At 40.2% G+C, this 15,646-nt stretch overlaps 1 protein-coding gene across 1 annotated transcript; it reads right to left on the bottom strand.

The window, feature by feature from the left end:
* Nucleotides 1-2,564: 2,564 nt before the first annotated feature.
* On the bottom strand, nucleotides 2,565-14,574 carry LOC141931554 (solute carrier family 2, facilitated glucose transporter member 11-like). The gene is made up of 12 exons (XM_074843872.1): nucleotides 14,551-14,574; nucleotides 12,934-13,032; nucleotides 12,220-12,380; nucleotides 11,492-11,616; nucleotides 9,851-9,980; nucleotides 9,557-9,705; nucleotides 8,773-8,960; nucleotides 7,581-7,691; nucleotides 7,403-7,504; nucleotides 6,220-6,295; nucleotides 5,156-5,283; nucleotides 2,565-4,830 (listed from the first exon to the last, which is right to left on the bottom strand). Exons 1-12 carry the CDS (start codon nucleotides 14,572-14,574, stop codon nucleotides 4,624-4,626), a joined length of 1,500 nt encoding a protein of 499 aa, XP_074699973.1. The 3' UTR covers nucleotides 2,565-4,623.
* Nucleotides 14,575-15,646: the final 1,072 nt, after the last annotated feature.

Here is a 15,646-nt window from a genome sequence, read left to right as displayed (position 1 = left end):
ACTAGTACCTGCCAAAAGAACTAAATGCTTGCATTATGCAATAGCAGTATCAGTGAACTAGTCCCATGTTATTGAAGTTAAATTTTACTTCAATGGTTTTTGAGTTAATTACACATATTTCAGCTGTTGTACAAAGTTTAGAATTGTTGGATTAAATATTTCAACCAATGGTTGTGTCTAGCCCAAGTAAACAAGATGGTTTCCCTTGCAGGGAACCCGTATACTGCATGAACTCTGTATCATGTTAGGGGGATAGGGAACTGAGACATCAATTTTAAACAGGATTTCAAAAATCGTAACTTGCTTACTTTTCAGTATAAGCTAAGAAACATAAAGACAAAGTTATCTGTTGGGAATCTTAGGTGGGGCTTGGACAGTGAACTTTGACATAAAATAGGGAAGAGCTATTCTGTCTTCATGTGACAGCAACTGGAGCACATCGTAACTTAATCATTACTTAAAGGAACTGAAATGCTCCATCATTTTGAAATGGGGTGCAAACTTAACAATTCTACAGTAACACACGAGGCTTGACCAGCTAAATATTTAATAGTAGCTGATTTTCCTTTGCTAGGAGAGAAGGATTCAACAACATGCACAGTTTTGTCTGGAATTTCCATTAGTCAGTATATTTATTTCTGTATCTGTGACCAAAAAAAGATTGCTTTGAAACTGTCCTGTAGCCTCCATAGCTGGATTGATGTCTCTTCCTTCAGACAGAAAATTCTTAGGCTTTAACTTCATTTATTTCATAATTAAGAGGGTTTTGTATGTATTAAGTTGGTAAATGGCTTAGTTATCATTTGCCATTTACACTTCAGTTAAAGAAGAGGAGGATGAAGAAATCTTAAACGGCTTATTGGATGCAAGCAGTCATATTTACTAGAAAACACATCACATGCAGGGAATATTCACAGATTCTCTAGCTAATGTCTGAGATGTAGCATGGAGCACCACCCGGCCATTTCTCCCACGTTCTGCAGTCCTTGTCATGAAGTTGACTTCGTTGTTGATGTGTGCTGAGAATTCATGGCAGGTTTTTATCCAGATTAGGTTCTCCAGCAGATAAACTGTTAGAGCACAAACGAGACTGTCCCTTTGATGCTAAGAATTAACTTCCTTTTCTGTAAAGTCATACAAAGTTGAAACAACATAATGTGCATCTGACAGAGGAAAGAAATGCCATGTTAGCTGCTAGTATCTGCCTCGCTTAGATGATACTGGGGAAGACACAAGCAGGCAATAATGTGCAGCTACCAGCATGGAACATTCCTTCTCAAATGCAGCCTGTTCCACATATTTTCTTATGTTCTCTTTCACCCACGTCTACTTGATATACTTTATACATATTGTAACATTTACTCTTTGCTCTTGTACTTTCATTTAGGATTTCTACTTTTGGTAGGTTAAGAGTCTTCCTCCTCTAATGCCCTTAATGCATAATGTCTTTTGCATTTATGTTGATTAGTTACTGTACTGCTTCTGTGCTCTTATTACTTACACTGTGCTGAGGCCCCCTTCATTAGATGTGCAGTTTCATAATTAGTGCTAACAAGTAGTTAGCAGATATCTTACAGATATCCTTTAGTCATAACTGTGATCAGGACAGTAAATCTCACAACATCAGGTCATTTAGTCATTTATCTTGCAATTTTAGTGTCATGTGTGACACACTTATGCAAAGCTGTGCTAAGCCTTCCTTAATACAGGCCAGTTAGACCAGATCTGTGTTTTCTCTGTCTAGCTGACAGCAGTTCACTGATATAGTTTTTAAGTGTTTATATCTGCCTCAGTTAGAGTCAGTATTTGAGACATATCTTACCTATCAGCTGATATCTCTGGAAGAAAATGTACATGAAGTATTCCTGAAACTTCTGAATGACTGTCCTCTTTGTGTCTATCACATGTATATTTGAACCATACCTTTTTGCTGTTTCATCCCTTGACCAGACTGTTACCAGAATACAGCTTTTGCTCCACTGAGCACAGGCAAAGGTTGACCTGTGCTCCAAACAGCTGTTCCACTTCGTTGTCACATTAATGTTCCATAGGGCATCTGCTCGCTTCCTGGTGAGGATCTTATGGGGAAGGCTCTCCTAATAACATCTAATGGATAACTGAGACCAGAGAAATGGCTCACTGGAGAGTCACTCCAGCGGTGCTACACAATGCCACTCTGCTTGCATTTCCAAAGACTTTGGGTATTGTTGTAATGGAATGAAGGATGTTTTCAGAATGACTGGTTAGGAGAAGAGAATTCTGTCTTGCAAAAATTTGAGATTTCCTTTCTATATTGGTAGTTGTCTGCAAATGACTGGTAGTTTTTAATCATGTTATATGTATATGGAACATTACAAAATTATTGAGCTTTTCTGACTTTAAGGACACTTCATGTTTCGTAGATTATCTTCTAGTGAGAAGTCTTAAATGTACCTCAATACTAAATACAGGAATAATGAAAAACCAATCATGGAAGGGTATGCACACCAATAACTTTTTTTCTAGTCAGCTGTCCCTAAGGGAGATCCTGATGTTGGGAAAGAAACATTTGTGGAGGCCAGAAGTTCTATTACAAGGCAATCTGCCATTTTTATTGTGTTTAACATTTCCAATTAAAAATAAACAGCAGTTAAGATGAACAATTGAATTCATATTTTGAATAACCTTATTTGAGTTGAAGTGAATATGCCAGTCAAAGCAGTATCAGAGATAAAAACACTTATTTTTCTGTGCAAGTCTAGAGTTTGGATTTTAATTTGTATAGTGTGCTCCACTGTGAGCTTTAGTTTTGTTCAGATTCTTCCTAATAGTATTGCTTTGCTGCTAAGACTGAATATTAGACACTTATTAAAGAAAAGTCCCATGAATTCGCATATTTCAAAAAAAGTTTCTGATTAAATTAATCCCTGTGGTACTTCACAAGATCACACTATCCTATAAGGCTCACAAACTCTTTTTACCTTTAACTATGTATAGCAGGAAGAATTAGGAACTTGGTATCGGATTGCCTTGAGGAGAATTCACAGTTTGAAAGCCTGCAGTATGTGAACTCAAGCACAGATGTTGATTATACATCAGTGTAGAAAATTATATTGCATCCATTCCTACAACAGAGATCATTTGGAATGGTATAGCACACTAAATCTGGAAGTTAGAAAACTTACATATGATATGTTTTAACACATTCTCTCACTTTGTTTCCTTAACTTTGTGCATACTACATGCTTGTAAAAACTGGCAAAACTCCTATGAGCGTCTGTAAATGAAACCATAAATTGTTGTTGGAAATGCTTGAATGAACGCCTTATAAGTTCCTTGTTAGAATTACATTTCCCACTTTTACTGTAAATCTTATCTAGCTGTATGAGTCTGACAAAATATTCAAGGCATAAAATGTTTACAGTCATCTCTACAGCTGTCAATCAGCATCTACACTTGCAGTGAACAATAATTGAAGAGTCTGTACTGATTACACATCCCTGAAATATGTGTATATGTGATCACTTCTTAGTCATGATAGAGAAATACACCCGAGGCAGGAGCCCTGCATGTATCCAAGAGCTGGCAGTCTGCTGTATGTACAGCAAGGTACTGTACAGATGTCTTTAAGAGAAACTGTAAAACAACAGGTATTCTGTTACAGCCAGGAGTTTCAGTCTGGGGCAGTTCTTCTGGAGTAAATTGGGTCCAGGTAGCCGAAAGGAAAGTAGCAGCTAAATTGCTGTGGGATTCACAGCCTATGAGATATCTGTGGGAATTCTGATCCTGGAAGAGGAGCTTCAGAGTCAAGATAGCACAGAGCATCTAAAATGACTCCAGGTGCTTGAGTTTTATGGCAACTGGATTCCACTCATGAGTCCTTTAGCTGTATTGCCACTGAAGGGCACTATCCCTTGAGAAGAGTTATATAGGAACTTTTTCCCCATACTTTTTCATGAACAAGTCTGAGCTTAGAATCAAATGGCTGAATTTTTTAGCAAAAAAAAAAAAATTTAAGTTGAAGCAAGGATGGCTGCTGACATGGAAAACTTCAATCCAAAAGGGTTGAAGTCTATAAAACTAGATACAACACAAGGACAACATGGCGTTATGCATGGGAACTGGGCAAGGTTTGATTATTCAGTTGAGTCTAGAGAAACAAAGATTTACTCTCCTATTCCACTAAATTTTTTCTTTAATCTGTTATGGATTGAACCCTAGCCAGAGATAGCAAGCCAAGAACTTCACTACTCCCATTTCAGGGTTGTAAAAACACACTCAGAAATCATAGAGAGAGAGGGGATCACAGGTCTTCCCTTTCTCTGTGGTCAGCAGAGTGTTTATAAATTCTACATGTAGTTTCAGTGTGTATTAGTTGCTCTGTTAAGAAGAGATTTACACATCAGCAAGTTAAGCCAAAATGCTCATGATTCACACGAGTCTATCTTGTTAATATCAGCCGTCATCCCTTTTCTAAGTTGCCCAGAGTGGAGTGCTTGAGAAAGGTGCTGGTTTGGCAAAATGGGAACCTTGTAAGTGACAGATATGAAACCAGACAGTCCATTTGGACCAATTTGCTAGTCAGAAAATGACAAATGTCCTTTTTTCCTTCCTTTAAGAAAGCCTGACTCCCCTAACAGCCGGTTAAAGCCTGGTGCAGAAGGTGTAATCCTCTGTGACATGAATTGGAGATGTTGGAATACACTTCTTTTTAAAGTTTAGCTTATTGAATTCTTCTGTGATTTCCACAATTGATTTCCCTTTTGTTTCTGGAAGGAACAGGTGGATAATTATCCCTGAAGTGAAAAGTACCCCCATAAAGATGAGGAAGCAGAAGTGCTTGAGTCTTTCCTGTAGGGAAGAGCAAAGTGAGAAAGAGAGCAAGATGAGCATATCTTTTCTTTTGTCATTTTCTTGGCCCAGTTTTTGTCTTTGGGTCCCAAAGTACTTTGTATTTGTTAAGGAGTTCTTTACATTTTGACCTTTGACAAAAATTTCAGTCTAAGTATCTTTGGCAAACCAGAGCCCTTCAGTTGCAAAAGTAGACTGGGGAGAGCAGGTGCCAAGGCCACTCTAGACTGACATAGCATTGTCATCTCCTGGTGGTCTTCTTCCTGCTCCCGTGGCCCACTCAAGCTTAGTGCCCCTGGGGAGTGTCCCAGGGAAAGTCACTCACCACAATGAACGGGAAGCTTGTTCCGATCACAAAGACACCCAGCCAGTTGAGAACTGAGCTGATCACAAAGGCAGGTGGTCTGCATGAGAGCTTGAAAATTTCAGCCCTAATGGAAACTGTGGCACCAGCTGAAAGGAAAGAAGAATAAGAACTATTACTTGTTGATGTGTTTGGTTTGAACATTTGGATTGAGCATTACTGTTACACAGTCAGCAGATAGATGCTACTATCATTGACTGGCATTCAAAAGGCTTGAGTATGTCACTGTTTATTAGAAAAGAAAATGTTTGTGGCATCTTATAAACTGCTAGACATCAGCTTATTAAAATAGTAAATTTTTCAAATACATTTATCGGGGAGATTAAAGAATTAAGTAGTTAACACTTGAGAACATGTAACATCTCATGAAAGGAGCTGTGTAAGGTTGGAATAACAATTATTATTACTAACAAGAATTTCCAGCATGATATTGCTAGATCACCAATGAGTGATCTTCTTGGATTCACTTCCTGGGCATTTCAATTATGTTTTGAAGTCAGAGAACTTTGACAGCTTTGAGTTAGGAAAATAAATCAGCCCTGCCATATGTGAAAGCAAATATTTTAAAAATGAGTAGGCTTTAAAAAAAATAATTAAAGAAGAGCAGGTAGTATATGCTAGGAAAAGAATTACTCCAAAGTAGGTCTTCTGCACTGCTGTCTATGTGGGATGAAATGTAACATTATACAACACTGAATTTAAAAGGACTCTTGCTTTAATTTTTCTTTCTTTTTTCTTAGTATTTTAAAAAAATATTTTACCCATCTGCTTTTGCTCTATTTTTGCTGTATTTTTCCAGTGAGTACTTTTTCCTCTCTTCCTTTCTTCTTGTTAACAAAACCCAAACCTGATGGCACTGAAGTTTCTGGCCAATGATTGGGCCCACAATGTTTAAATGACTACAAGATTAGGTTAAATTAATTTACTTATGCTAAATGTTATGCAATATTATGCAGTATTTTCCTAGTCATATTAATAAACTCACATGATTAGATTCCTTTATTTCTTTTGAATGAAGTACTCACCTGGCCCAACTCCAAAAACAACTGCAAACAAGACAATCAGACAAAGGCTGCAGTATGGCATCCAGAAATACCAGCCCTGGGAAAAAAAACATAATGAACTTCTGGGTGAAAACCGTTGATAACCAGAGGTTAGAAATGCTGCTTGTTTTCCAACACTGTCACCTCAAGAAAAAAATATACAGTGTGGGGGAACTGGCAGAGAAATGTAAGTATTTTTTCCTGTGGAGGAAGCAGTGAGGTTTTTGTTCGGTGAGTGGAGAAGCAGGTTTGCTAGTGCAGAGCAGCTGTCAAGTTTAGAATCCTTCAATTAAAGGAAGTCTGAATAGTACTTTTGTGCCCTGTCCTCCTTTCTTCTTGACCCCACGGTGCTTCCCCCAACCCTTAGAGAAATGGGAAGGCCAAATCATACCTTTCCTCACTTTTGTTAAGTGGTAGGTTCAGTAACTGATACTGAAAAGGAACTTTCCTAGATCTTAGTCAAGAAGATACAAGACTAGATGCTTTAGGAAAAAAGATTTCGCCCTCCTGTGTTTGAGATCCTTCATGAAAGAAACAAAAATGGAAGTCTGCTGCCACCTTGCTTCAAGGCTAATTTTACAGTAGTGGCTATAGAGTAGCTCTTGGATGAATACTGGTAACCCAGGAGACTTGCTTCTGAAGAAGCTACAGCAATGACACATTGTTATAGAAGTGAACTGGTCTCCAGCCTGTGAACAGATATATGCATTCCCAGTATTTTCTGCAGCAAAATTAATTTCAAATTAAGCGATGCAAGAGTCTGGGTTTTTGTTGAGACTTGTTAAAAACTGCATGAATAGAAAGGGTCCTGTTCCTAGGACTGTATTTTGATCTATGCTGGCCAGTGTTTGGTGCTTGCAGTCTGATGAAATGAGGACTCAGTCCTATTCTCCCAGTGCTTTATTTGCTCCTTGCTGAGCTCATGGGATCATGTTGAAAGGAAGGCAGGAATACAGGAGAGTGCTTGCTGAGAGTGGGTTTAATCCTATGTATAGACAAGCTTGATCTTTAGGATATTCCCCTCTCAGAAGGTAAGCTGTTAACACAGAGGTTATTTTGGTACTTCTAAGCCTCTCTTTCCTTTCTCAGCAGCTTGGTCCTGCCTGTGAGCAGAGGTTATCAATAGAATAGATAGAGAAACCTGCCATGAAAAGAATTTCCTTACCTGGAGGGAGAGAGTCACAGTGATACAGGCTAGCAGTGAACCCATGATCCAATAGCCTCCTTTTAGGAGCACTTTCCTGCCCAGTCGCTCAATGATGGAGATCTGAAGGACAGAAATCACACTGGTGTCAGTGCCAGAAGAGCAAATTCTGACCCATTCCCATAGTAATGGGACTTACACAGACTACAGTAGCTATGAGTTCAGAGAGTCCAACAGAGAGGGTCATGTAGTAGATCATTCTTTCATCAAAGCCAGCTGCCTGGAGGACTTCAAAAGTATAAAAATAAATCTGGAAAAAACCCCATAAAACAGTAAGAGAAAAAAATAACTGATTTCTTGCCCGTACCTGTGTGACAGTGCCCTGGATAGGAGCTACTAAGCAAGAAACATGCAGCTCAGCTTTGGAGTGAGCTAGAATTCTGCACTCTTTTTCATAGTATTCACTTTACTGGCAGACAAAAACATAGTAAAATGTAATTAATTAATTAATTAGATAAAAGATAAAATGCTGGGATAAAAGGACCTCCAGCTGCTGCAACGTAATTAGGTTTGCAGAGTCCTGCTTTAGACGCTTTCAGAAACAGCCAGGTATATCATCACTTGTGGAGCCCGTCCCAAAACATCATTGTGGGATATACTGTTCTTTCTCAAGAAAGAAGAGTGTGGGTTATGGCATTGTGAGGGGGTAAAACAAGCATCTTTTCAAGTATCTCTGCTACTGTTTGGAGATATGCTGAGATGATAAAGATTACAGTTTAAGCTGTTAGACTCAGCTGTGTATTTCCTTTACAGATGTTGCTGCATACTGATGTTAGAGGTAGAAAAATCATGCAGGCAATGGCAAAGCTGTGGCTTCAAAACGATCCCAGAACAGTGTTGCTTGAGGAAGAGCGGAGAAATGCAGAAGCTGCCAGAACAGTAAGCATGCTTGTTGACTAGCTTTAAAGGTAGAGTGAGCATACTGTCATCCCAACATCCTAGGATGATAATAGCTGGGGGCCAAATAGCAGCAGTTGCAGAGAGCAGTAACGTAAAACTACATTGCAGCTTTTGCCAGTGTAGGGTGGGCTCATTTGTAAGAGTGCATTCTGGGGCCTTGTAACAGCTTCCAAAAATGTCTGTTAAATAAGACTGACTACTGAGGAAGGTAACTCCAGCAAGGACCAAGAGCTGGGCAAAGGGATGTCACATGAAGAGCCTGGCCAAGCTTTGCAGACTGCTGCTGCTGCTGCTCCTGTAGGAGGGCTGGCAGACAACAAGTTGTGACCTGAGAAGCCTGAGAAAAAAGGAGGGAGCTCCTGGGAGCCATGATGTCTCCTTTAAGGTTGTCAATAAGTGTTCTGAGACTTTAAGGGGGAAATACACTCAACTGCATTGATGCCACATAGCTGAACTGTGGCGGTCAGAATAACTATCATGTACAGCTGCCAACGGAAAGCTGGTTCTTTCATTAGCTCCAGGACACTCAAGATCTTGGTGTTTTTCATTGTTGCCTTCTCTTTCATGATGTCATCAATCTCTGCTTGGTGATGGCCTTCACCCCAAAGCTGCCTTATGGCTGTGGAGGAGAAGGAGAGCGAGACCTGCCATGTTAATTCGTCTCTGTTGTTTGTTGCCTAAGGCGTTTGTTGAGTAGGTGATGCAACTGTCTGGCAGCCCAGCAGGCATGGGCTGTGGCTGTGGTGTGAGGCAGAGATGTCCTACAGTGTGTTCCAGAGCCCTGGTCCCCTCCTGCACAGAGGGACTTGTTCTGACAGAGGGACCGAGTGAGGTGCACAATGACGCCCTCCCTGACCATGGGTCCACTTTTCTCCCTCCTCTCAGGGTATGAGCAGGGTACACAGACAACAACTAGAGCTGAGGGGTGCCCTATGGAGCCCTGCAGTGCAAACAGCCATTTATCATTTATCACCAGACTGACCACTGAGATGGTGTCAGCTGAATGCAAAAGGTATTTGTAACAGAACTGTAGAGAGATGTAGTTTCATGTTCTATGTGGGGACTACAACAAAAATATACTCAGTAGGTATTCACAGAGTCATCTTAGAAACGAGCATGGGGAAACTTTGTCCTGCTTATTTTTTTCCATATGGGGAGAACAAACATCACAAACCAATTGAAAGTGAGGAACAGGAACCTGGGGTCCTCGGTTACCTTTTTTGCAGCCTTCCTGGTCTCCTTTATGCATGAGGAGATACGGTGGGGACTCGGGGAAGAAGGGCAGAGTGACCAGCTGGACCAGTGCTGGAAGTCCACAGGAGGCCATCAACATGGGCCACAGGGACTGGCTGCCCAGCAGCTCCCTGGTGGGGATAAAATGTGTGTGTAGAGTAAAAGGACTTTGTGTTGGTTTTGAGGAGAGAAAGGAATGGATGGAAAAGCAGAGAAGGAAGCTAAAGGTAGAGGAGATTCAGAAATTAATTGGATGGGAAATCAATTGTATTATACCTTTGTCCTGAAATTTGCCCAACGACTTTTCCCAGTGACCAAAAGAAAGAGGAAGTAGAGTTTGCAAATCCACGTAGCTTCCTAGGGGAAATTTCCCCAACATATTGATGATGTAGAGGAACACAAAGACCTTGAGGTGAGGAGAGAATTATGGGAGGGAAGAAAGAAGACATTCATAACCATTGGAAATAAAAATGCGAGTAAATAATTAAGCATTATGGAATATAGCTGCCTCATGCACCAAATTGTTTTTTATACCTCAACCCATGTATGAGATTTTTCAGTATTAGATCTTCTAATCCTGTTTACAAAAGTATTTGGTTCCTGTCCTTTTTGCACAGTGGAGTTTCCTGATCTTAAGAAATGTAGTTTTCCCTTTGGAGGGAATCATAGTATCTCTTGTGAGCCTTAGAATATTTTAAAGGACAGAGTATGCAAGTGCTGAATAACCAAACACCCTGTAGTAATATTTAATTTGCTTTTAGTTAACTCACATAATCTCAACCTTTTCTGACATGATGCTGTAGAAGAGCTGTATGGTAGGTCCATGGAAGATTAAAGCATACAGTGCTATATTCAATGTTGATTTGTACATGATTTGGGGGGAGCCACAAGTATTTCTTTTCCACTGTCCAGAAACAATTTTGATGATTTCAGGCAGAGCTGATGTTTCCAGCTATTAGTGAAGTACTTAGTAACTCAGATATTCTGAAAACTAGTCTGGGAACAAGAGCTTTTTCCTGGTGTGGTGGTCACAGCCCCTTTTATCTGTTTTGAAAGCAACATGCTCTTCTCCTGGCTTTATGTGATGGCAAAGCAATGGAGATACACAATCTCTTTAGCAAAAATTAGGTCTTTGCATGAGTCACAATACAGTTTCTAAATCATAACACGGCGAGTGCGTGGGTAGTTCTCAAAATACAACTGTTGTTCTTCAATACAACTGTATGTCAGAGAAGCAATGTACAAAATCTGTCTATTTGAAAAATAGATGTTAATTTCTAATGAAGTAAGTTAAAATAGGCATCCCGGTGAATATCCAAACTGAATGGAAATACAACTTTTTGTGTAGGAGTCAAATACAAGGCATACTGATACCAGCACAGGATGTTTTCAGTGCATGCGGTCTACTTGCCAGGAGTGATTTTGTTTGCTTATGTCCATCTCTTTGTACTAACCTGAAGGACTTACTGCTTTGAAACAGGCTGAATGCCCCTGTAGAACATACCTGAAATATGTTCAGAGTAAAAATTAAATGGCCATGGCCTTGAACAGCCTGGTTCTTTGGAGTCTTATGAGAATACTAGCTTTAAACCTTATACCATATAATTTCCAGTATTGTTAACCAAAATTAAGATAATATTAAACATATTTTTCCATCAGAATAAAAATTTGTTTCATATTGTATCAAAATATTCCTGACAGCTCTGAATATTTATGCACTTGGGAAAGCTGAATTTCATTTAGTATCAGTGAAATTAGTGGTAATTATGTTCTTTATTGCTGGGTGTTATGGAAGAACTTCTGACAAGGGATCACTGACTTTAATATTTTATTTTCTAAGTGGAGGGTTATTATTTACTTTGAATAAAGATATAAAATTTTGGGAGAGCCTGCTGACCTATGGGAGAAATCACTTACCTGCACTTATTCCACACATGAAGCGTCCAATTAGAATCATCTCAAAGGACTGGGCTATTTTACTGCAGCCCATGATGGATGCTGCCACTATCATGAGCAGATTGTTGCACAGGAGACATTTCTTTCTGTAAGTTCAAGAAAGTAAAAAGAGTTTTTGTAAATCAGAAGGGAAACGGCACTTATGTTCCTGGCATGTAGGATGTCTTGGGTGAAATTGTCTTTCTAGTTTTGTGAAATTATACATATGTGGTCCAGGACAAAAGTAGCCCTTCCACACTGTTGGGACTGGATACTCTGGACACACAGTGAGCCTTGGCACATGGCTAGACCTGGGAGTTTGAGAATACTTCTGTGTTTCATAGTGGAGAAAAGTCTTAAAGCTTTTCTGCACTTGAAAAACCATCATGAAACACATTGATGTAGCATAGGTGCATCTCAAAGCTGCTATACTTTGAGTAGCACCTCCAAGAAACACATTCTGTCTTCATCTGGGGGGCTACCTTCCCTCCTTGCCAAGACTAACCCAGCCTGTTGTGGCAGGCTGGCAGCACAGTTGATTAGCCTGTGCCACAGGACAAGAGCAAGAAGCAGCAAAATCTGTTGACACTACTGCTAAACTGGCTGCATTACAGCCATGACTAAGCCTAAGTCTGTCTCACATTTAAAACCTCAACTGTCACTTCCTTAAGCTAAGATTCAATTGACAAATTGTCTTTAAACATACATACTTGCCATACTTGACAGTCAGGTATCTACTTCCTGAAGAACCCAAGAGACCTCCTATACCAAAGATGGACACAGTGATAGACCATAGGAACAAGAGGTTTTCCTGATGGATGGGGTAGCCATATCTCTCCAGCCAAGTTTCATTAATGAAAGCCTTAACATGCTGAGACAGAAAAAAGAATTTTCAGTAGCAATAACTGTGACTCCAGCTCATGGATTTTATTATATTTAGAACATAATTTTGTGCTTCAGGTAAAGTCACTAGTTCATATAGACTCTAAAAGTGTGCATTAGCTAATAGACATAATGTAATAGAGTATGGTGTGTTCATTTTGCCATTAGAAGTTCATTCTTTGGTTTTTTGTCCTTGAGATCTGAGGAACAGAGGCACAGACTTGTAGTGAAGAATAGAGTCAAACAAGACCACTGAAGTAGGCACATGTACTGTAGGTTTATAGGGGAGACAGGTGCCACCCCAGTCAGTGTGTATCTTCTGAGGAACAGTTCTATAAACAACGACTTGCAGGTCTCTCTTTTCTTCTATTTTCAACACTTTGACACGTTCCGCTTTACATGATAGCATAGTAATGGGAAAGAATTATGAGAGAGGAATACTGTGATTAAACCCTTGCTGACTGCCAGAAAGGAGCATCCTCAAGCAAAAATGTAGACTCAGTGCCACTGTTAACTAGTGTGCCTTGTGTGTCTTTGCCTACCTGAGACATGTAGGTGATGGAAGAAATTTGAAAGCCAATTTGGAATGTTCCACCGATCCCCAGGACAGTGATCATTTGAAAGAGTTCCCGGTACTGTACCTGCAGAGGTAAAACAAAATCTTCTTAAGCTTGTAACCACATCAGGCTGTTGTTGGATTATGTCTTTCATTCTCCAGAAACATCTCATTTGTTCAAGAGGTTTGCAGATAGGCATGTTCCCTTTGCTTGCCCTGGTGTGAAGTGTATATCCTCCTGTGATTTCCCTACATCCAACTCAAGGAAATGAATCCTTTATCTGTGAAAACCACTACATTTCCCTCACCTCCTTGATAATTAGTCAACAGGGTAGCAAGCTGTTGACTAATCCAGGGCTAATACATGCGAGAGTGGTTTTGAGGAGGGAGGTCTTACTTTCTGCTATCTGGACAGTGGCCAGGCTATCTGCAGCTCAGACCTGTGAGCACAGTAGTGACCAGGTCCTCTGTACCCAGACCTTTCCTATCTTATCTGAGAGAGCAGCTGCTGTGCTAGCTACCCTTCAGGCCCTTGAATAGTGGGCAGTGATCCCTCAACTCAGGTTTTGTGGCAAAGCCTCCTGAAATTGCCCACAGCAGATAAAAATTAAAAAAGAAGTCTGATGTTGCTTGTAGCATGTTTTTCCACTCAGGTTTCTGTCAGTGTGGCAGCCTTGGAAATCCATGGGGTTTTTTACCTAGATGGAGAGGAGTGAACAGCAAGGAAAAGTCTCCGGGCAGAATTTCCCTTCCACACTGGTTCCGCTCAAGCTGTGCTGTAGGAGGAAAGTGTCTTTTCTACCTCTTGTTACCATCATCAGTTCTGAACTCTTGCCCCTCCTCCTTGTCTCAAGCAGCATGGTCATCTTAATCTCTTGGGAGCTTTGGGAATAGGCATCCCACTTTTTTTCTAGTTGGTTACAGATCCAAAAATACACAACCAGCAGAGTACTTAGGTTTACACTACAACAGCTTTTGCAGCAGGACATAGTGAATATGCAGTGAATGAATGAAAAATTGCCAGCCTTTCAGAGGTGCCCTGCCATATTCCTCTTTCCTGGGTGAGAGGTTAAGTGTGCCCAGCAGGAGCTGGGAGCTCTTTCTCTAAGAGACATTCTCCTAACTGGAGGTGCCTCACTGATGTGTGAGGGTTCGAGACTCAGCCATAGCCAGGATATAAATGCTGCAGGCTCCCACAAACATCCCTGTCAAGATGCCACAGCTGCCAACATCCAGTCCTGTTCCCTGCCTTTCAAAACCTCTGCCTGCCATCTCTTGCACTAAATAATTAGCGATATATTTAACAAAACTCTTTTTTTAGCAGGTAAGCAAAGCAAATTATGTATGAGGGTAAGCAAATATTTTTCAGTAAATAAAAATATTTAAGAAACATTAATGTATTGATAAAAATATGACAAAGATGGATGGCTGAGCATATGAAGTGCAAACATCTGTAATATCTCAAAATGGTGGGCAGAACAAGTTCTGAGATGCTTTTAATGAATAGAAACCTTGTTTTTACTGAGATACTGATCTTGTTTTCTTTGAAACACTAGTAGTGCACAAAAATGTCACAGATGTAACTACCCCACCAAGTACTCACCAGGTCTGATAGGAAGCCGGTCATCTCTGGCTAGGGGCTGGTTGTTCAGTGTGTGATGTGTCTTTGTCATCACAGGCTTCTGTGTCTCTGTCTCCTGCCTGCTGGTATGGCAGTGGGCATTTGGCTTCAGGGACCAAAGTTAAATTTTTACTATTTCATCTTCACTCACTTATATTTACTTCAACTGGCCAAAGTTAACACTGCCGGATTAAATATTTCAGGAAATAATTGCATCTAGTCCAGTGTGCAGGGGGAAAGTTTCAAAGCAGAGGAAGTTTGCACCTGGGGGGTAGCAAGGGCTTTGGAAAGGGAAAGGAGAACAGTTCAGGCAAAAAAATCTAAACTGTTTTCTAGGAAGAGTAATTTTACTTTACTTCTAAAATACAGACCAATGAGTATATCTGCCATAATCTGCACAAAGCAAAAAGCAGCTGGTACAAGGTTTAGGTATTATTAAGTAAAGTGTCTGGTGTTATGTTTCAGATTAATTGGTATAGAATTTATAGATGAAAAATAGGCAAATTTCAAAGCCTAATTCTGCTGTTCTGGCTTTCTGTATCAGTTAGACTGTACTGAGGAAGAGTATTTCTTGTCTCTTGTTTATGGGGATGTTTGTCGGCCAGGTGTGGTGAAAAGGTGCTAAGAGATACTGTGCCCTGGCAGAGGCTTTTGGAATAAAACATCTGGTCCTGAAGACTCTGCTTGAAATAGCCAGTAACTGCGACCCACTTACTCATGAGAGTAATCAAAGAAGGAATATATTCCCTAATGAGTTAGGATGGGACAACTGGGATCTTAATCCCTCAGGTTTCATTTTTGACACAGAACAACTCCAAAATCAGTGTTGCAGCCATTGAAAAGTCACCTTTGGTTCCCAGAGGCTCTTCTCTTGTGAGGTGAAGCTCAAACTGTAGCTTTACGTGGCTTCTGCTAGAAACAGTACTTGGGAGAAAGAGGTTTGCCTGCACCTCTAACGTCAGGACTGGTAAGCAAGCGAATGGGGTACATTTCCACCAGTGACCTGTCCTTTTTGCTGACTGTTGAGAAAATACTTCTTTTCAAGAATGAGTTAGAAATAGAAAGCGTCTTTTAAAAA

This window comes from Strix aluco, chromosome 18 (assembly GCF_031877795.1).
Source record: "Strix aluco isolate bStrAlu1 chromosome 18, bStrAlu1.hap1, whole genome shotgun sequence".
Classification (NCBI taxonomy): Eukaryota; Metazoa; Chordata; class Aves; order Strigiformes; family Strigidae; genus Strix; species Strix aluco.
The sequence above is the reverse complement of the archived record's forward strand: the minus strand, read 5'-3'. Positions and strand labels throughout refer to the sequence as shown.